The sequence below is a fragment of the Xiphophorus hellerii genome, chromosome 6 (genome assembly GCF_003331165.1).
Source record: "Xiphophorus hellerii strain 12219 chromosome 6, Xiphophorus_hellerii-4.1, whole genome shotgun sequence".
Classification (NCBI taxonomy): Eukaryota; Metazoa; Chordata; class Actinopteri; order Cyprinodontiformes; family Poeciliidae; genus Xiphophorus; species Xiphophorus hellerii.
Genome location: NC_045677.1, coordinates 22,845,255 through 22,868,257, shown reverse-complemented (window position 1 = coordinate 22,868,257; position 23,003 = coordinate 22,845,255). Strand labels below are relative to the sequence as shown.

General features: G+C 37.2%; 1 protein-coding gene across 11 annotated transcripts in view; it reads right to left on the bottom strand.

Annotated features, from left to right (window-relative positions):
- The window catches only part of LOC116721851 (receptor-type tyrosine-protein phosphatase mu), a 200,052-nt gene that overhangs the window by 49,943 nt on the left and 127,106 nt on the right, over positions 1-23,003 (bottom strand). For 5 of the 11 annotated variants that reach the window (XM_032565856.1, XM_032565855.1, XM_032565857.1 and 2 more), the window contains exons 15-19: positions 21,202-21,337; positions 19,511-19,540; positions 8,222-8,439; positions 4,131-4,211; positions 3,040-3,066 (exon numbers count right to left, since the gene is read on the bottom strand). In XM_032565856.1, coding sequence (XP_032421747.1) covers positions 3,040-3,066; positions 4,131-4,211; positions 8,222-8,439; positions 19,511-19,540; positions 21,202-21,337 — 492 coding nt within the window. The remainder of the gene's footprint in view (positions 1-3,039; positions 3,067-4,130; positions 4,212-8,221; positions 8,440-19,510; positions 19,541-21,201; positions 21,338-23,003) is intronic. The other 6 variants (XM_032565861.1, XM_032565865.1, XM_032565864.1 and 3 more) reach the window with 3 other exon arrangements.

Here is a 23,003-nt window from a genome sequence, read left to right as displayed (position 1 = left end):
TCCAATCAAATACACTGATGTTTGTGGTTGCAACGTGACAAAGCGGGAAACATTTTAAGGGGTGTGAATACTATTTCAAGCTGCAGTAGAAAGCCAAATAAAGACGGGGAAGGATGCTGAGTGGATTGATGGCACAATTTCAAAAGTGCAAGACTTAAATTAAAAAAAATAAAAGAATAAAATCAACAAAAGAAAATAAGGAAGTCGTAAATTTCAGGGAGAGAATAACCATGATTGTATTTGGAATTTGTTTCAGATGTCTGTCTGCCTTGCACATTTTAATGAAGCCAACAGAGTATTCTGACATTTTGTTTTATTTTTCTCCACTAATTGCTATAATTATATTTGCATGTGCTCTGTGGAAACACCTGCATTTACAGTTTATTCTTTAAAATTAATTTCTAAAATAATGCCTAAAGAAGAAGAAGAAAAAGTCTCATGTGATCTAATGAGATTTGATGGTTCACCTCATCTGACAAGACAACGCAGTGACTGAACGTGTCACAACTGGAAGCTTGCAACCTTTTCGAGGGGCCGCAGCGATGTGATGTTAATCATTTTGCGCTTCATTAAATGTGAAACTAACATAAAGCAGTTGTCATGCGGCGCAGTGATGAAACATACTGCTTTAATTTGCACTGGGGTGGAAGTAATAATAAAAATATATTTTAAAAAACCCCCACAACTCAACAGTTGGTTTTGTGCTTAAAAATGCACAAATGGTTGCATGTTACTTTTTGCATCTTTGTTCTGTGGCCTTGAGTGTTTAATTATTACGGTTCCAGTGCCCCACTTAGCTCAGAAGCAATGCTCGTAGAAAAGCATCTGCATGTGTGAGGGGCTGCACGAGGGCAGTAATAATTAACAGAGGAACAAAATGCTTTTTATGATTCCACTTTATCGCTGAACAAGATGTATAAACATGGCATAAAATAAGAAATAAAAGCCCAAAACAAAAACAAGTAGGTCAACAGCACTTCGCCAAAGCCAGGGGGAGCGACTTAAAAAAGAATAATAGAAAAGGTTGCTGTTGTTTTGGAAGGAGGGGAAGGTGGAGGGAGTTAAACGTCTAGAAAGGAGAGGGTAGGAAGATGAGGGCAGCATGGCTGATGTTTAACTTTACAACCACATCTCAATAAATTACAATTTCATCAATTTTATTTTAGTAATTAAGCTGAAATGGGGGAATCTGCTATATTATATAGATCCATCACACATAAAGTCAGTTTTTACAGCTAATAAAAACACAGAACTATGACTGAAAAGTGAATTGTACTGCACAGCATATATACTCAGACTCTTTTAGCCATGAACTGAATGAATTACTGGAGTCTGTGGTTCTGCTGAGGTATTAAAGAAATTTGGGTTGCTCATCTGTATTTTTTGGGTCTGGAGTTCCTAATTTTCTTCTTGACGATACTCCATAGGCTCTCTATGTGGCTGATGATCAATCAGGCAGAGTGACATTTGGTGATTAAGCCAGATATTAAATCCTTTTTGTAGTGCTGGGAGGTGAAAGGTCCTGCTGGAAAATGAATTCAGAAGATCTGACTTTAGACTTGATAAAACCAAGTGGACCAGCACCAGTAGAGGACATGGCTCCTTAAATCATCACTGACTTCACATCTGACATCCAGCAATTTAGATTCTGTTCCTTTACACTGGGACCTTCACCTCCAAATTATAAAATAAAACTTTCTTTGACATGAAAAGAGGACTTGAGACCCCTGAGCATCAGTCCTTTCTCTTTCCTCCTTAGCTCAGGAAAGACGACTGCACATACACCTTTTTAGCAGTTTTTCCTTCCACTCAACTTTAGAAGATATGCTTGGATACAGCACTCTCTAATAAACTACCCTCTTCAGCAAAGACCTATTGTGACCTGAAATGAGGCTGTCAGGAGTCTACCCTGTGATCTACAATAACACATAACTTCTATTGTTTATATTTTAATTGAGTATTATTATTTTTTTATTAGTCCATAACATCACATTCCAGCCCCTTTTATTGTCTTATGTAATTTAAATTTCATTTGTTTGGTAGGGACAATGCACATTAACTGAAATTTCTGTAAATGTGCCAGAATTAACCAAAAGGCTATACAAACAAGGTTAAAATGAATTAAATACACTATTGTTTTTTCAATAAATGCAAAAAATTCAATCAATACAAACAATAAATACAAAACAACTACAACGCAATTATCATAAAAAGTGTAAGTAGTGGTTCATATCAGAAACACAGAGTAAGCACCAAAACGTTAATGATAAGAGTGCGGTATCCAAGCATTTTAATGGAAAGTTAAGTGGTAGGATGAAATGCTTTTTAGTACTGCAACATTATAGTAAAACAATTTTATTTTGTTGGTTTCATGTAATATTTAAATTTTTTCAGAAGCCGTTTTAGTATTCATTTGCTGTCAGCCATAATGGAAATTAAAAACTAAACTCTTGAAATGCATCATTCAGTGTAAAAAAATCCATACCACATCAGTTTTACTTAATTATATTACTAAAGTAAATGTTTTGTTCAATCATATTCTGATGTATTTAGTTGTACCTGTAAAGTGTTTGGGCCAAATGTTTGGATTTTGCTTTTCTAGAAAAACGGGGGCAACGAGGAAGTGTTTTAGTGCCTCTGTGCAGCTGCTGTGGCAAGATTTGCCGCCCCCACCGCCCTCCTGTTGCCCCCTAAACACACTCCCCCCACGTCTAGTCCATGCATATGAGAGGTCAAACACGTAAGTGACATCACACGCACGACACGCAATGCGGATGGGATGGAGTGAAGCCAGCCCCAGCGCGAGAGAGGAGCTCCCCCTGTTGGTCAAGGAGGAGGGAGGAAGGTGGGGTGTGGAAAGGGTTAAAAGAGGAGAGGAGGAAGCAGCAGGCAGGTATGGAGGTGAGGAAGCCATCTTTATTTATCCAAGTTTGAAAATAATTTAAAAACATGTGTTTTTTTGTTGGGTTTAGTTGTATGAATGCAACAGACTTTTACTGCAACAATAATTTGGAAGAAAAAAAAAAGAATTTGTCTCACCTAAGATAGCCGTTGGCACAAAGGGATCTGCTCAAACGAGTGCAGGTTGGAGGAGAAAAGAATGGCAGTGAATAAAAAACATCAAATCAATCCAAAATCAAAACTAAACACTGCAAAACAAAATTATACCAAGTATTTTTTTTGTCTAGTTTCAAGTTTAAATATCTGAAATAAGATAAAATTAACCTACAAGTAACTTTTCAGAAAGATATAGGAGTTTTATTCAAGTGAATCAATAATAATGTTTTAGGTAAATAATTCCTTAATATCGATTTTAAAAAAAGTACTAGTTCCACTGGCAGATTTTTTTCCACTTATAACATGGGAAAAATGTTATATGAAGCAATCTTCCAGTGGAACTAGTACTGTTGTTTTTAAAATCACTATTAAAGACAATTATTAAACGTAAGCTTCTATATCTTGCTGAAAAGTAAGTTACTTGTAAGTTAGTTTAGTCTTTTTGAAGTGTGATAAGAAAGTAGATCAAAAATACTTGGTAATATTTTGTGTTTTTGCAGTGAACAAATATGTCCTTTTTCCTGGCTTCTCGCCAAACAACACAATGAGAAATAGATTATGATTTTTGGAAAAGCTAATTATACAGCAAGTTTAGCTGATTATGAATCTAACTGACATTTCCTCCATCTAATCAATGGGCTGTGAAGTAATTACAAAAGACACACAATTATGGGTATTCTCTGTAGAAACTCAATCGAACATTTAATAATCCATCTTGGTGAGCTGCTATAAAACATGATCGTGGATGTAGCAGGGTGAAAACCCATCCAAACTTAATCTGTCTGCTTTCTCGTTGTGTAAGACCCTTTAAAAAAAAAAAAAAGCATGTAAATATGTTGGATAGGTTTATGTCACTTGTTGCAGGATCAGCTTGTAAATTATATTAAGAATGAAGATTCACAGAGAATGTGAAACTCATTAAAACTTGTGTAAAAATGCTGTCTCTTATTAATCTGTCGTGACACTTAATTTTCCTGATTTTATTAACTTAATATGTTAGCTTTGCTGTTCAAACTGCAACAGAAGCATTTTTTTGGTTTAGGATTTAACAGAGAAAAAGGTAACATGATTACCTGGGTAGTACGAGTTTGTGGGGATGGACGATGTCAGAGTGTTGGCTTTTGGCAGCGTGAAGGAGGAGGGGGATGACCCAGCTGCAGATGAAGCAAAACAGGACAAATTCACAACTGGTGTAAGAAAAAAACAAAAACTTAGGCGTTTCAATGTGGCTTGTAAAAGTACTCATATTTTTTTTAAATGTATTTCAATGAAAGATTATATGCAAAGATAATACAAAACAGCAGGCAAATATAAATTGGAAGAAAAAAATCACTTGGTTTTCAAAATTTCTTACAACAAAAAATTTGAAAAATGTGGCATAATCCTGTCCTCGCTATATTTATGCTGAGATTAATTTACACACACGTGAACTCTGTTCAATAATTTTCTGACTTCTGAAGGCAGTGTATTGCAAAGGATTTTATTTAGGGCTAACCTGGTAAAGGGGTCTAAATACAATTGCATGCCACACAGAAAGGTCTTGAAAAAATCAATAATTTTCCTTCTTGCTCACAATTTTCCAATACATTCCCAATAAAATACATCAGAAGAAATGTTCAAATGCTGTAAATATGCACTGAACATACTGTAAAAAAAAATTAAAAAAATTCAAATGTCTTATCTTCGGATAAAAAATACTTTAAGAACATTTCATTTCCCTTCTACATTGTTGTGGTTACAAATATTTCTGAGACGCTGAAAATAAATTTCAATGCGGTCCGCTCAAGGGGACCAGAAACCAAGAGAGTAAGATGACTTAAATTTAAATATTTGTGCGATTCAAAATATTTTTAATGCTCTTGAATTTAAGTTAATTAGTTTTACTTCTACATACTGTGGAATTATTATTCAATTTCACTTTAGAAAGTCCTAACTGCCTCCTCAGACTGGATTTTGTACATTTTTCTGCTCAAATTCTCTAATTTTTCCAGTTTATGAAACCAAAAAGCAGACACAAAGCTGCTGTAGCGCTGGAACAAACCATCCACCAGGACACCATGTCCTTGTCTCTCTGGGTTCTGTTTTGCAGGCACTGCAAGAAGGGTGATTAGAGTCAGGAACTGCACCTATAGCCCTGGTGTCCTCTGCGCTGTGGGACCTACAGACTCTGTCTCTCCACCTGGGACACGAGCAGCATGTCCATTTTGTTATGTTCTCCACATACAATGCCAAACTTCCATGTAAAATGATTTTCAAACTTTAAAAAGTTGGATTTTTTCCACTTTGTGAACTGAGTTAATTAAAATGACTAACAACAAAACACTGATAGACGATTTTATCAAAGTATTACTGGATACAAACAATAAGTAGCATAAAAGAGCAGAAAGTTTGATAGTATCTTTTATATACTTGCTGAAATTGACTGTCACTATGTTGATAGTGGTAAATAAACAATAACAGTAAAAAATAAAAGTAAAAAAAAGTTAGAGGTTAGAGCTACAGTCCTAATAATACTAATAATTTTGAACTTTCAGATATGCATTTGAACTGCTTTTTTATAGAGGACGGGTTGAAAATACAACTCACAGTTTCAAAAACATTCAAAACAAGTCTGAATTTATGGTGGATCTCTTCCAAACCCAACAAGGTCAAACCATATAAATATATAATATACTCAGATATATGTACACACTTCACTTTTGGAGAAATAAACAGGCTTCTGGTGTAATTCTGGTTGGATTTTGTCTCTTTGTCTACTCCTATTAGACATGGTAGTGTTCATTTAAATTGGTCGGCTCCCTGGCACTGAGCCTGGATTTAAGCATATTCAGTCATTTTGGTACGATTCCAGAAGCTTCATCTTAGTCTGCTTTAGCTTGATTCTGTTTCCAAAAGCAGTTTTGATGGGTGCTTAGGATCTTTGTCCTGTAGCATCTGTCTAGCTGGACAGAGAACATCTGTTTTTCCAAAAATATTTGTGCTAAAAAAGGTTATTATATAAAACAAACATTTTTTAAGATTCATATGATACTATAATGTCATTTCCATATTAAAAACATTCCTGGAATGTTGCTTTGATTCTATCATGCATGTTTGAAAATTTTTTTAAATCTCCCATGGCAACCATTACAGAGTGCCTAAACATTTACTCATTCAGTGCGCCGCTTATTTACTCAAAGCTCTTCCTTGGAGATGCGGTCCCCAACTGAGCTCCTCCAGACTAGCAGCAGCAGCAATTCGTAAACACCTGGCAGAACCGCAAGGCTGCTGAGCTCATTGTACAAGCTACTTCTCAGTGCAACGCTACTAAAAACTATGTTAAAGGCTTAACGTAGTTGTGATGACAAACTGAAGGCAGATGTTGGATAGAATAGGAGCTTCTTAAAGAGACAGAGGCCAATTTCAAGGGATCAAATTGCAGTCAAATTTATTTTAGCTTAAAAAATTAAAAACCAAAAGCTGGTCAAAAAAGTGCAATTGTTGGAATGCCAATAACATTTTTTTACCTCCCTATTGACAAGGTTATAAATCATTCCTCACGTGTTTTTCAAATGATGTTTTCAGTTGCATTGGTTCAATGAAAACAATCACATATGCCAATAATTTTCACTCTGGGAGAATAACAGAAGATAATAATTCAAACTTATGCATCAAATTCTTGATTTTGAATCTTAATGTTGATTTATAATTTCCCTGAAAAAAAAAAGATGAGTTCAATGCCTCATTAACAGCCCTAATGACTGCATGCAACCTGGAATTCAAAATCTATTTTCTCAGATGATTGTTAGAAAATGTCCATCACAGCAAATTTAAAATAAAGCTCTTAAGTATCTAATAAGACTAATAAATTACTTCTGCATGCAGTCTTCATACAGAAAATAACCACAGTGCTTATGTGGGCTTATATGTAATATTTATTTAAGCAATTAGGGTGCTGTCAGTTTCTCTCTGGATAGCCATTGTCTTCTCATCCAACATCAACAACTGCTGAGCGTAGCACGGTTTGGGTTTTGAGGACAGTATGTTCAGGAATATAATCTGTCATGTGTAATGTTTTGAGCCTAAATGACACTCCTGACAGTAATGTAAGGTCACAGAGAGTGAGAAGACTTCACAATGACAGGCAGAGTGCAAAATGAAGCAGTTAAATCATTTACGCTGGCAGACAGAAGGGCCAGATTTGAACAAGTACCCCAACAGACAGTTAATCAAGGTCAAAGCATCTTTGGGGCTCAGCCCCCAGAGAGGAGCAGAAACAGAGGCTGTGGTTGGGGTTTTAATCTGATGGTTTTGGGGCCGGGATTATAGCAGGTCAAGCTCCGGGTGAACGATTTAGCTCAGCTGTCTATCAACAACATAACCTGAGGAAAACTAATGGGTTTGCAGCAAGAGAGCAAATGTAGTGTGTTTACTTTGGTTGGCAGGTGGATTGGACACAGCACGGCGCTGAGTTTATGACCTGAAGACAGACTTCTGGCTTGTCTAATGTTTACTGATAAGCTCTGAGGTCTGGTTTGGGATTTGATGATGGCTTAATTATTGATTTAACTACCAGACTCCAAGCAGACTGTTAACAAGGATTTTCTAAAGTGTTTTCACCATTAAACAAGCAATGGTAATTCTAGAGGTAAATTTAAAGCATTGCAGAATTAATTGAACAAATTTGAGCTGAGAAAAGAAGGAATTTAAAAAGCAATGTGAGAAATGAAGCTATGATTAAAGTAGTAACTTTAATCATATCTTTTTAAAATGAAAGTTGTTTTGTCAAATTTAATTTAGATTCTTCTAAATGATTCACAGAAATTCATCCATTTCACTTCCACAAGTGGTTTTGGAAAAGTCAGATTATTTGAACAGAATTAGAGAAATTTGTGTTAGATTAAGTAAAATCAAAAACAGCAGTGTCTTGTTAAAAAAATTATGGGATGTACTTTTTATAGATGCATTGAACAATGAAAAGAACACTTAAGAAAAAGAAAGTGTTGACATAATTTTATTTTTCTTGTTGTTGGGGAATTCACAACAACTGTGCTTTAGTTTTAGCTTCACGTTTATACCAGTTGCTGATGATTCAGTTCAGATTTGATATAAGCACCTTAACGTCTACTTTAGTGATTTTACAAAAACAAAGATAAACCAGAGCACCTACATGGAGCCATCTTACCTCGGCCGTTCAGGGTGAGGGTGCACTCACTCCGGCCGTTGAGCGTGAGTGCGCATTCGCTGCGGGTGTTCAGGGTGTGGTTGTGCGTGTCCATGAAGGACAGCGCCTCGTCGCAGTTGGTGCCCTGCTCTGTGTAGTTTTTGTCCATGGAGTTGACCATAACTGTCATCTCTTGGCGGGTGCTGTTCAGTGTCTCCTTTCGCTTCTTGGCCAATTTCCTTTGTGGAAGGGGAAACAAACAAAAAGCACCCAATCAGACCAATGTGGACATAATGACCCCCCAAACACCCAAATTGATCTGATATGAGGCCGGTAGCAATGACTAATCAATGTAATGAGATGGCTGGGATAATCTACCCTGGGCTGAACCACATTAGTTTTTATTTGGCTTATCCAAGCTGAGGAAAGTATAAATCCTTAGGAAGATCTGACACTATAACCCAAATATATCAGTGGCCCTGATGATTTAAAATTAGCTTATATTATTTTGGGGCAGACGTATTAGAGCTGTGAACACTGAACTGAAACAGTCAACCTGCTTATACTGACCCACTTCAAGTTGATGTGTTATAGCAAGCAGGTCCCAGTTCAACCAACATTAAAGTTTTGTATTCAGACAAATCCATACAAAGGTGCACACAAATACAATTAATTCATAATATGTAAAAGCAATTGAAAAATTTGTTTTATTAGCATCTCGAAACAAAGCAGAGTCGTGTCCTTTGCGTGATCTATCCTACACAAGAAATGTTTTTTGGTCTTTAAAGACCAATGTTTTTATTCAGATTACTGAACAACAGGGGTCACAACCTCCTGTGATCTTTTACTTCAGGCTGTTAGACAATAACTTCTATTGATTTCCTTTGGGCATCATAATATTCTTGTACAGAGATGCCTTTTATTGATTTCTCAGGCTGCAAACCATGAGGCACAAAAATGTTTGCTTTTTTGTACATAATCTAACCTCACTGTGAGCTTATTCTCTCCTTAAAAACTGAAAAACTGATTCTGGTCCAATATAAACATGAAATAAATGAATAAATGTGCTTAAGTTTATGGGGACTATAAATCCTAACAGGTATGTGATGTTATGTTTTTGGAGCCCAACTTAAAAGATGCGAATTTAACTGGTACATTAAGATGCTACACGCCAGCATGCTAGCTAACACGTTCGCTAGTTAACCCTAACCCTACACGTTTAAAAGTTGTGGCAATGACAATAACGTTACAGAATTACTCAACATCATGCCAAGATTTGCATATTTTCTGTCTACACTGATGAAGACTGACTGGCATACTGATTTCCTGGGATAGCTCCAACCGCAGGGCAGTCTGACCAACTTTCTGATTAATCATTTTTTCATTGATTTTAATGGCAAAGGTACATTTCTCTCTCTTAACACAGAAGAAGCACACTGTACATTTACACCCTAGATCAAAATATACATACTTTACAAAATAGAAGCAGAAGCAGACTGATTGGACTTGATGTTTGACTATATGTGTTTAATGTTTGACTAGATACGCCAATATAGAGTACAGACCAAAGGTTTGGACACACCTTTTAATTCAATGAGTGTCCTTTATTTTCATGACTATTGACACTGTAGATTCACACTGAAGGCATCAAAACTATGAATAACACATGTGGAAATATGCACTAAACAAAAAAGTGTACAACAACTGAAAATACCCCTTATATTCTAGTTTCTTCAAAGTAGCAACCTTTTGCTGTGATTACTGCTTTGCACACACTCTGCATTTTCTTGATGAGCTTCAAGAGGTAGTCACCTGAAATGGTTTTCACTTCATAGGTGTGCCCTGTCAGGTTAATAAGTGGAATTTCTTGCCTTTGTGACGATCCCCTCCTATCCAGTAGGTGTCTCTAGTCCATTATTTGTTTTCTTTGTTCTTTTCAGGAAGCAGGTAGATGGTCTGTTAATTGAACGCACCGGGTGGCTGATAAATACTGACGTCCTGTCAGTCACTGGGTCTGCTTGGTTGGCCTCCGGACAAGCAGCATTGGTCCACGCCTCTCTCGGAATGGCTGAGCAGTTCTCCCAGCGCATATTTTGGATAAAATAAATTATTGTGTCTATGGATCCGCTCGTCTGTCTCCCATTTTTGTCATCGCCTATGAGTGGGGCGTGACACCTTATAAACAGTCATGAAAATAAAGAAAACCCATTGAATTAGAAAGGTGTGTACAAACTTTTGGTCTGTACTGTATGTGTTAAAAACATTTTTACGATCAGATTTTATTTAAGATGGCTTTTAGACAATAAAGATGTTCACTAAACCAGCTAATTCTCAGTGCAACAATAAACTTACATTTCAAATTTTACTAAGTATTTTTGGTTTAGTTTCTAGTGCAAATATTTTAATACACTTGAGGTAGGACAAAACTAACTTAAAAGAAACTTTCCAGCAAGTTTCAAGAGTAAGTAAATCCTTAATGGTGAAAAATAAAAAGCACTAGTTTCTTCCTGAAAAGTTACTTGTAAGTTAGTTTTGTCTTATTTCAAGTGTTTTAAGATATTTGCCCTAGAAAGCAGACCAGAACTACTTGGTAAGATTTTGTGTTTTTGCAGTGTGAAGACTAAATTTGCTATCCGTTAACCCTGTTTAAAAGCCTCCTGAAGCTGACCCCAACTTTTGACATTATTGTTAAGGTATTTTGGCAATAAACGCTGCCTTACCATGCCACCCGATGAGACAATTTTCATATAGTTTTATGCACGATGTAGTAAAAAAAGTGGAGCAAACAGCATGAGTACTGAAGTAATAGCCACATCTGATGTCTGCCGCTGCTCTGTAGCTGGAAGGGAGCGAGCGGTGTAAAAATTAACTATGGCAACCCTCACACTGATTCTCGCACTTTGTTACTCTCTGCGTGACCCCCTTTCCCTATCTGAATTGAAGCCTCTCTGGCGGACAACTGCTGTCTAATGATGCTCTCCTGCTGCTTTGTTTTCGCAAATCTCCTCTGTTTATTCAATTTTGTCACTGTCTCATGCCATATGGCAACAGACTCCCGCTGCCTTCAAACAGCCATTTGCTCTGAAGGCCACGACGTGAAGCTAATAGCGGATCCATTCTTCAGAAAGCCGGGTGACAAAGTAGTTACATTTTCCCAAGCTGGACTCACTTTTTGTCTTTAATCTGCAATTAGAGCCAGGAACAAAATGGCAATCTTGTCGCTCTTTTTTCCATTATATCTCCATAATATAGTAAGGAGTGAGGAGGGGAGAGGTTAGCTCCATGTACCCCAGGCGATATTGAGACTGATTCAGCACTGTGTGCACTCATGGAGGAGACTATTAAGAACTATTGTGAGGCTGGTTTTAAAACTGTATCACTGTTCTTATTCCCACAAAGACTTGGATTTCCTCTTTTCCTAGCCTGTGTGACAGTTGAAGCGAGAACACTGAAGATAAATGAGGCAGCACAGGCACCAGTGCCAAAAATGAGGAAAGCGCCAGTAATACTAGGATGTTTGCAAGGCACTGTGGGTGTTAGATGAAGATTAATTGGCATGCTATTCTTTCCTCATTTGTGGAAGGGAAGAAAAATTAACGATAGAAGACTATAATACTGAGTCTGATATGCAAAGAGAGAGAGTGAGAGGAAGTTTACGGTGGATTGTTTGTTTAAGTTGATAAATGTGCCCATTTATAATATCTCCGGTTGGCTATTGCAAAGAGATCTTAACAAGAAATTTAAAGTAGCAACTGCTGAACAATAAAACAAGATATTTTCCTATTGAATGACGAGCATTTTTATTTGGAAAATGAGACAGCAGAAATGTTTGCAGAAGTAAAGAGTGAGCCAACACTTCAGGTAACTATTACTAGGCAATCCTCATTAGATGTGTGCAGTTCAATTCAAGACAGGCATGGCATAGCTAAGCAAACTGGACTCATACCTCGATGAGTTCACTAAAAAAAATAAAAACGCAAGCAGATTTTCTGTCAGAATGCCAGGATGTCTGTTCATTTGGAGTTTAACACGGCTGCAACTTCTAACAGAGGAGCTTCAAAACATTAAGCTCAGCATGGTGGGGCTCATTTCAGCGTCAGAATGGCCTAAACCTTGTGACATTGTAACAAAGAAGGCTTCATTAAACGATCCGGATAAACATCAGACGTGCACGTTTTTTTTATTTGACTGACGTCCAGCAGGGAGGAGCAACAGAAGCATCTTTGATTAACTCAGTGGGGGGATTTCAGTGGGTGTGTACTGAGCTTTATTTCAAACCTCCCTCCAACCATGTTTAAACTATGCCATGTAATCACTCCACCTGTTTTGCTGGATACTTTGAAGCCATTTTAACAGAGAAATGGTCATTTTCACCGAATGCCTCATAAACGTAAATGTTGTCCATTTAAAAAGTACCTAACAATATGAGTGTTGGGTACATTTTTCACTTTATCGTCACACTTTAATGTTTCAGATCATCCAGAGTAAATTCCAAATGTGGTTTTCAAAACAACAACCTGGCTCTGTACCTGAATAAGACATCCTCACTTTAAGTCATAAATTAATGTTCATTAATCACCTTTTATTGTAAAGCTGAGTTCCCTAAATCATTCCAATAGAATCAATCTGACAGTATGAAGTAGGTTAACGGATTCCCCCCTCCCCAAAAAAAACAACCCTGAAAAACAAATCAGAGGTTTTGACATTCATCTGCCTGGAAAGCCATTTCAAAGACTTTGGGACTCCAGAGATTTACATTGACAGTAATTATCCATAAATCAAGAAGAGGTGAAATGGTGGTGAACCTTTCCATGATAGGCTGGCTACCAAAATTACTCCAAGACTGCATGAACAACTCATTTAGGGGGTAATAAAAACAGTAAAATAAAAACAGAAGATAATTTAAAGCAGAGATTTTCAAAGTATGGAGTACGCCTTCCCTCCTGGGTGCGACACGAGGAAAAAAATAAGCCAGAAAAAAAAATAACTGCGCACATTTAGCCAACTTGAACAAGCCCATGCCAAAGACCATAAATGTATGCATATATATTTTTTGTGTACCTAAAGCTACAGTGAGTGGTGATTCTGGGCCAATCAAAATTAAATAAAAATGACTATTTAAAATGTGTCTCCTATTGGGCTGGATCGCAAGATGCTTCTCTTCCACAGTGAGGTCTGCCAAGAGGTGCTAGCTAACGGCACTTTGAGACGATGACGGCTCTGGCGTCATTTCGAGATCAAAAGGCCCATCAAGTATGATGGACAAGTCACATGAGTTTTTCTTGCAAATAGTTAAATGAACTGCAGTTACAGCAGAAAGTAGTTCATATTTTTACCACTGCAACCTGGCTCTGTTGCACAACCTGGCTCTGTTGCAGAGCCAGGTTGTGTCAAGTGTCATGTCTTAAAGGGACATGACACTTGAAGCGTCATATCATGTGGAGCTATGCAGAGCTAAAGCAAGTAAACCCCACAAGATCAGTGAAATATATGAACGAAAAATCAAGAATAGCAACAACAAAAAATTTTTTACACATACTTTACACACGTAAGCATTTTATTTATGTGTTTTTTAAATTTCTACGAAATTTCTATAAGAGTTTTTCACAAGACTCCTCACTGGCTTAGTTAAAGCCAGTGTTTATGATTCATTGATAAGAAACTGGGAAAAAATAGCATCCATAGTAGAATTTCAAGATAAAACATGATGCTGGCCTCACATTGAGTAGATTGTAGAAAACATCATGGTCCAAAAAATATTTTGTGGACAGCTGAAATAAAAGTGGAACTTTTCTAGAAGGTGTCTGTCTTTGTGTAAAACTAGCAGAGCATTGGTGTTGATAGTTTGATGGTTCTGGCCTGCTTCACTGCTTCCGGGCCTGGACATCTAGCCATAATTGATGGACCCATGAATTTTGGTCTCAAACAGAAAATCCATAAGGAGAATGTCGGAGCTTCCCTTTGCGATTCAAAGCTCAAGTGCAACTGAGTTATGAAGCAGATGGATTTGGAGTGGTCCAGTCAAAGTCTGAAATTAAATCTGATTAAGATGCTCTAGCATGACCCTAAATGGGCTGCTTAAGCCAGAAAATCCTATTATGCGCTGAATAAAGTCAATTCCCCAAAGACAAAAATAATCAAATCCAACAAAAAAGCAAGTACTGATAAGAAAAACATCTGTAAAAGGGCAAATATATTTTCACTGCATTGTAAAAGCAGCACTCCCTGTAGGTCAGCCTCCCTCAACGATATAGTACTGCTTATGTTTGATAATGCTGTTTTTTTTTAAAACCAGATCAATTCTCGCACAGCACCCTCTTGGCCTGCTCGAGGTGTTTTCTTTTTTCTTCTACCTCATCAAGATGCAGAGCTTGTAGGTTCAAAACTCTTCGAGGCTTGTACCAATTAATACAATTCTCGCCACATGCTCAACTTGTAAAGTTTAATGAAGGTGTTTGCCTCAAGCACTTTGTCTTAAACATTGCTACATTTAGTACAACCCTCTTCCTGTCACCTAGTGCAGTGGGAGTGATTATTAAAACTGACATATGGAAAGATGGTAATAATGTCAGAATAATGAGTTATATGTAGGTGAAATTGCAGACTCTTCAATTTCTACATAAAGCCTTACTTTAGGTAGAGGAAGGCATATTTTTTTTTAGTATTTACACACATTATTTCATTTTCAAAAAGTTGTCAGTACCTGGTATCTATAAACTGACAATTTATTTCAAATAACATGTTTTAAATAAGTTGATACAGTACACCCTTGATATTCACAGGGCTTAGGGACCAAAACTGCCCCAAAAGTAGCTAAAAGCAGTGAATACTAGACACCCCCTCTAAAAACAGACTATAACTGCCTATTTTAATAGTTAAAACACCAAACATATCTTAATATGCATTAATATAGACAGTATAAGTTGTGTTAGCACTACTGCAGAAGTTAGTATTTACAGTCTTCCTTATCTCTGCTTTTGGGGGTACAGCCAATCAGCAGAAAGGAAAATGAATGGCTCTCCTGGATTGGCTGGTTTGCAAATGTCAGTTAACCGCAAGAGCGGTAGCTCTGTGTCTGTATTTCAGCTTCCCAAGCTGAATTTTCTTGAAAATATGTGAGATATGCCGTATGAAAAGGCAGAATTTGGAGTTACATTCCACAGTCAGTATATGAATTTGTAAATACTAAATCGCAAATAGGCGGAAGTCAACTTTAAACAGCAAAAACATGGTCTCTGTTTCCAGTGGAAATTACTCAACTTTCAGTGCAATAATAAGTTTATGAGTCAGAATGTCTAATACTTTGTGGCTCTATTTAACCAGAGTAACAGCCATTATCCACAAACAGAAAACATATGGTGAACTTTTCTTGGAGTGGCCGGTCAAGTAAAATTATTTCATGAGAAATTTAAAATGTTCGTTATTCATTTACCCTTTTAGTAACACTTTTCTTCAGTTGTAGTTATTACATATCTACATAATATTTACATATTATGTATCTTAAAGGGCAAACAAACATGCATTCAATGGTACATCTAAGGACTCTATAACCACATCACATACCTAAAGTTTAGGAACAACAAGAAAATACAGACAGCCGATTGAGAGAGTGGCACACTAAGTGTGTTTTAACTGAACTTCACTGCTACTTGATGGATGAATCCAGTTCTCATGGGGATAAAGACCCAATCACAACTTCTGCCCTGTGCCAATTGATCTTTCTTGTCCCCAAGCAGCAGCATGCAAAGCAGCCGGTGCAGCCACCTGATTAAAAGGCAGTCATATATTTGATCGAACATGTAACCGCATTCCTAATGAGCGCTCTGACTGATGTTGTGATGGGCGCAGGCCCTCACAGTCACCTCTGGCGGTAAACCCAAAGTGCATATTTTTTGGCCGTCCGTAGGATGTTCTCGTGGCTTTAAACGACTTTGATGAATGCGTCGGAACGTTAATGGGTTTCATCAATCATACACGTGTTGTCAGTTTATGACTGGCAACACAGTTCCCATCAGAGCTGAGGAAGAGACTCAGGAGAAAGTCCAAAAGATGGTCTGCAATTAATAAAGCAACACAAACTTTGGGTTTGTGTAACATGTTTGCTAAATTTGACTGGCTGATTGAACGAAAACTTACATGCAATATTTATTGTATACATTGTTAGGGATTAATGTTGTCGTATTTGTGTATCTGGACTTGCCCCTATTTAAATTTTTTTGATCCACATGAATGCAATAAAACAGCTTTTTATGTTGTAGTTCTTCTGTCAATCATTTTAACATATTCAGATCTTGAAAGACGTAAATAAATTTGCAATGGCCTTTAAATTTCTTGTTGCTGATCAGTTCACCACTGTATTTTCCAATTTTAAATGCTTTTGATTGTTGGATTTCACAATATCAATACAAAAAAGACAAAGCTGAAGGAGATGGTTGCAAAAGAAGGATTGTAGCTTTACAAAACTCAAGGATTTATTTTGTCATAACTTGCTTTCCAAAACAATCTGTATAAACATTTTGAAAACACTTGATACAAGCACAAGTTGGTAGAGGCAAAACTATTATGCCAATGTCTGAAAACACACAAAGTAGACCCAAAATATTTAGTTCACTTAAATGGAAATTGTTTGGAATTGTGATATTTTACTACAAACAACATACTTCTATATGTAGTATAAAGTACGTTTTCACATGTCTACTTGTCTACATTTTTCTAAAATACCAAATAATATTTTTTGGAAGTTAACCCAAGAAAAGTCAGTCAAAAATGTCAGAAAAATTTCGCACAGTAAAATATTCAATGCACTATCTGATGCAATCAGCTGGGTTTCTTTAGATAAACTTTTTAAACTACTTTGAATAATTAACTGAGCTTATTCTACCGTTTGATTCACAGCCTGACCCTTTAATGCTAGCAAAGTGTTTCCACTACACTCCCTGGTTTTTGTAGAACATGCATGAACAAGCAACATGGCTGTGTTAACATTGTAAGCAGTTTTATAAGATTTGCCACAAGAGATTATCCTCTGTAAAGCACTTCATGTAACACTTATGGGAATAAAGTGCTCTGCGAAACAATGTTAAGCTGATTGATTGACAAAGAAGATCCAACCACTACACTTATTAAAGTAATGCTGTTTTAAAACGAGTTAGTGGGCTGTAAGTGTTAGAGAGCTGACTGCAGCTTCTACCTGAGCAACATGAGCCTGTTGTAAATCAAGATTTATATTCTATCGAATAAACTCTCTAGAAAACCGCAGCAACATTTGCCCTATGTCTTTGCTTAAGTCTTCACATCATAATTAAAATAGAGCAATGTTGCAAACAAATGTTGCTTTGTTGAGCACATTCCACATATACAGCTCTAGAAAAAAATAAGATCCCACTGAACTGAGTCCCTTTGGAAACTTCATAGTTCTTCCATCAAATATTGATTCCTGAACTCTTCCTGAGTTAAAACATTAGTATTGTTGTTTCTAAATGAATATTAACTTGTTTTCTTTGCATTATTTGAGGTTTGAAAGCACTGCATCTTTTCGTTGTTTTGACCATTTCTCAATTTCTGCAAACAAATACAAAATTTTGTGCTTTGAATTTCAGAGACATGTTGTCAGTAGTTCATAGAATAAAAGAATAATGTTAATTTTACTCCAACATAAACCTATAAATAGTAAAATCAGACAAACTGATCATTTTAAGGGGTCTTTTTTCAGAGCTGTAGATTTTTACATTTTGTGTGAATTTTATTATATCATCCAACTGTCATGTGCCAAATAAAATTCTGGGGAGATGCTGAAAAACATCTTGAAGGAGCGAGAAAATCCCACACTGTAACCAGAAATGCTTCAATTTCAGCAGATGTTTTCCTAAACTAACAGAACAACACAATGTTATACCAGTAGCCTAAAGAGTCCTGACCCCTCTTATTCCTCTTTTCACGCTAAGTGGCATTTGTTTTTCACCTTAAAACCATAAACCTATGCTCTCCTCAATAGACTGCATGAACTAAGGACATCTGTATCCAATAATAAAACAGCAAACAATGCTGTGCTTCCTTTTTTGACTATTTGACAGCCAAACAATCTCTCCCTGCACAGTTATGGCCATTGTGCTAGCTCGTGGCTTTGAAGACGCCACTCCGCTAAGTCATCGGGGCTTTGTGTTCAAGACAGCTGTGATCTAGCATGAGTGACACGCCGAGTATTCAGAGTAGTATTATCTCCAGGTGTATTCTGAGATGTTCTTTGATGTGAGTCAGCCTCCATTCTTTTCTCTGATCACAGCCCATCTCAAGACAGATTAGTCGGCATCCATCACAAAGGCCGTGCAGAGGGGAGCCGACGAGCTACGGCGGGGAAGGCAGAGCCGCAGAATAAGCTTCTTTACCATTAAATGGTGTGATGTCAAATCATCTGTATTTTTCGGAAGCAGCAAGATTGGTTGGGGCTATTGTTTCATGATGTTAGAGGCATGGAAATAGAAAAGCAGCTAATCTGTGATCACATCCTGCCAGCTAAAGACACAACTCCACTATCATCATAGAGAGTCAATGGCATGGATGTGCATCGAATGCCAAAAAAAACATGCGTTGAACATAAGCAAAAAAGGATGTTGGGGGTAAAGAAAAATTCAAAAATGATCGCATGCAGATTGAGTTTAATCAACATATTTGCTCATCCTTAAGTTTCTGGGGTAATAAATGTGGTTAGCTCCACACAGACTTATTTATCCAATCTTAGTAGGTTGGAAAAATATTCGGACAAACTTACTGAAGTCCTGCACAGAACTGAAGCATAAAAGTGCTGTGATGGGCACCTCAAAAACTGCAGTTTTGACAAGTCAACGGAGATGAAACCACTGGAGGCGAATGAAAAATTCACACTCAGTAAAAATGCATCAGTAGCTGCATTGATTTTTTTTTTTTTTCATCCTTGTTTCATAAGATAAGTTTGGCAGTTGGACAATCATTAAGGCAGCAAGTTGAGCTTCATCCCTTCTTAAACAAATTTCTGTAAAGTGCAACAGAAATTATGTCAGCAGCAGCATTCCAGTGTCAGGTTTGTAATTGCGGGGGAGTAGCGGCGCCTGTCTGCTTTTCGTCAGAAATCGTGCCAATGTGACATACAGTATGATGTGCTCATAGCGTGGAGATGCATTGGAGTGGCGTATCCCATCCTTCCAGCAGAGATTACAGCTGGGCCTCTGTAATAGCTCTGGGCAGGAGGTGGATGACATGGCTCTTTGCATGCATGAGGGAAACAGCGTGTGGGTGAGAAGCATGGCACTAACATTACACAAAGTGGTTACTTACAGGTAGTAAGTGTAGGAGTGATAGGTTCTTCTGCCGAGAGGGGTGGTGGTAGGATTTAAGCAGTGGTGGAGGAGGTGGGGAGGGGATGGAATGAAAAGGAAAGAAAAAGTAAAAATATATTAATGTTTGAAAAAAGAGTAGAAATGAACAAAATCAGATATGGTGGCACACGTGGAGGTAAACCAGTGATTGTGAGGGCAAAGGTGATTGCTTGGAGTCATGTCTTGTTCAGTAAGGGGAGTCTAAGTAAAGTTCAGTGAAGTTTAACTGAAGTAAAACTAATCCCTTTTTTTAATCAACATGTCATTTTATACACTTATAAAGAGAATTACCATATCTGACCTCTGAGGTTGGAACCTAATGAGTGACTCGAATGTCTAAACACAACTCTGATTCCCTGGTTGGTGACGGTAAATTAGATAAAATTCAACCAACGGAGTCTCCTCCATCTCCGGTTTGATTAAGACTAATTGAAAACAATTCCATTACTTGGTGCTGATTTTCACACCCACCCACTGATTGCTGAGCTACACAAACAGGGCCATGCTGTGGGAAATGGAACCTATATTACAAGCAGGAGTAAACATGGTGAACATGGTGCTGATATTGCAGTAAATGACACAGATCTGCCTTCCCAGCCATCTACGTTTACCCAATCTACTGTACAACAGGGCGTTTACGTTTATTAATTCTTAAACATTTTCACATTTTGTCACATTACAACCATAAACTTCAACGTATTCTTGACATGTTTTGGTTTGGTATACTTTTTTTCCATTTTAAGCTAACAATTTAATACACTTTTCCACAATTTTATCTCTGACTTGTCTGCTTCTAGTATTTCTATTTCAAAGTAGTGCATCACATCTTTCAGATTTTGTACACAATCCTTAATTTTCCTTTCATTTCAAAGTTGTGTACTACTTTGCATTGGTCTACCACATAACCATACAACAATATTTGGAGATGTAACATGACAAAATGTGAAAACAATTCAAGGAAAATTAATACTTCAAGACACTTTCAACTAAAAAATATCCAATTGAAAAAGCAGCTTACACCCAACCCATGCTAAACTTCAGAAAGATACTGCAGAAAAGTAACTCATATCCATGGAGGAAATGTCTACAAAAACTGATAGTGTTATTTCAAACCTTTACTTTGGACAAAAGGGGGCTGATATTTGCTGAGCATTAGTTCCCCTGATTAGTGGGATTTGTGCAGTGGGTATCTCTAGAGTATGGGGTCCAAGAGCTAATGTAAACTTTGCCTTCAGCTATGCAGCCAGAATCTTTTTCCTTTGAGCCTCTCATCTTATTTTCTTTCTTATCTCCTCTATGCCTCCTCTCCACACCACAACGTTCGAAAAACATTTTTCCCCCTCTATTCCCACTCCAGTATCAATGAAGTGCTGCACATTTGTTTGAGGGCGCCATAGAAACGGATTAATTTTTCATGCCACTCTTGTATCCCGTGGATGTAAACAGCGCAAATGGGCCGTATCAACATTATCAAATTAATTTTTTATGACGCCACTGATAATGCTACCATTCTGAGGAAGAAACATGGGAAATACTAAAAAAAAAGAAAACCCTTACTTTGTTGCACATTGCAAGTGAGTTTAAGCTCATCTACACAAATTTGAAATTGTATTTAAATGAGTAAGGAGGACAAAAAGAAAAACAGCTTACCTTTTCTTCATGAGGAGCACCACGCCTAAGAAGATGATGACGAAGAGGAGGATACCAGCGATGACGCCTGCAATCTTTACAGTGTGGTCTGTTTGCTTCTCCGGCTCAACCGCGTCAGGTTTGTGAGTGGCTGCTCCTGAAAAACATCACAATGTGTTAGGAGACACTCACTGGAGCCAAATTAAAGAGCAGAAATATCAATTAAATCTTGTTTAAAGTGCTGTCATACTTTGTCCTTTCCTGCCATTTCCTAAAATTGTATATTAGGAGGTAGGGTGTAGAAAAAAATGTCTTGTAGTCAGGTCTTTATAAGCTTAATTAACCAGAAAATAGATCAGTTCCGTTGCTGTGTTAGCCACTCATGCTATGATGTCTGAATCTTTATCAGAGCAGACAGAAAGTCTGCATTGCATTGCATGAGACTAACAAATGTCATTACTGTCATTTATTTTTTTTACTTAGACAATGGAGTTGTTTAACATGTCCAAAAAAATCTGATCCCACTTTTCTTGGATGGAGATCAAATTATGTAGGCTAAAGTATCAGTTGCAATGTTGTAGTGCAATTGAATGTTAAGCTGTGCATTGCCTTATCATACTGGGCTAAAATTGCAATGGTTGGGGACAAAGAATCCCCAAGAGGACAAATACTCACTAGTAATTATTGCAATGTTGTAGCCAATCACCAATCAAGATCTTTAAGAAACATGAGTTGCCAATTAAGTATCAGCCTGTCTTCAAAAATTAACCAAACCAGGGATGATTTATCAGTGCACCCCTGATCACTAACTGGGTTATTTAGGAAACAGGGCCAACTTCCCAGCAGTTTCCACATTATACAATAAAAGCCATGTATTAGGAAGGCCGTTGCTTAGTCCATATCTATTCCAGAACTGGAAATGTAATATTATTGGTTTACCTTTCCAGGAAGTCTTTAAAACATGACAGAAAGAGTGAAAATAAGAATATCTACACAAAACAAGTTCAATTTCTCCCAGGGAACCTAGAGCTTTTTGCCTATTCGTGTGAATAAAATCCCTTATGGCAACTAATTCTGTTCTATATCTTGAGTTTTTTTTACTGCCTTCTGAGTTTAGTTTTGTTCTCCTTTGACTTATTTTTAACTGCTTTTGTGGTCTGAATTTTTTAAAGATTTTTATCCAGCTAAGGATTATTTTTTCCTCACACATCTAACAGCAATGAAGTTTTACTAGTACAAGGCAGCAATGCAGAGCTGAGACCTCCTCTCCATAGAGTTTGTGCACAGTCAGCTGCACTGAGTAAAATTTAGGAACCATAAATACACACAAATAAGTAAAACAAAGCAAAAACTAAAAGTAACTTCCAACTGTCCCAAAGACTCCACCTTTAGCTCTGTCCTTTGTGGACAATCAGGAATCTGTGGACAAAGCTGCACCACTAGAGATAAGTGTGTACCTACTTTACCCTTGATTAATCACATTTGGGGCAAATAGTTCTTAGGCTGAGGAAAAATGCACAATGCAGGGCAGAAAAGATAATACCCAAGAAGATAAAAATGCTAAAAAAAGAACCAAAACACTAAATATCAGCCTCGGAGGAGATAGCCCATATAAAACGCACAAGAAGAGCTGAGTTCTTTTAAAAAGCAGCTTTTTTAACAGCATTCGTTTCTTGGGAAATGATAAGAAGTACTTGAAAAAGAAAAAATAGAAGAATCCCAACCGTCCACCTGAGAAACACCATTATTCCTTGTCACCGGCCGTAAATTTAGAAAAATAAATGGTCATGTCAACCAAATCTTCAGGTGAGATTCCCATTTTC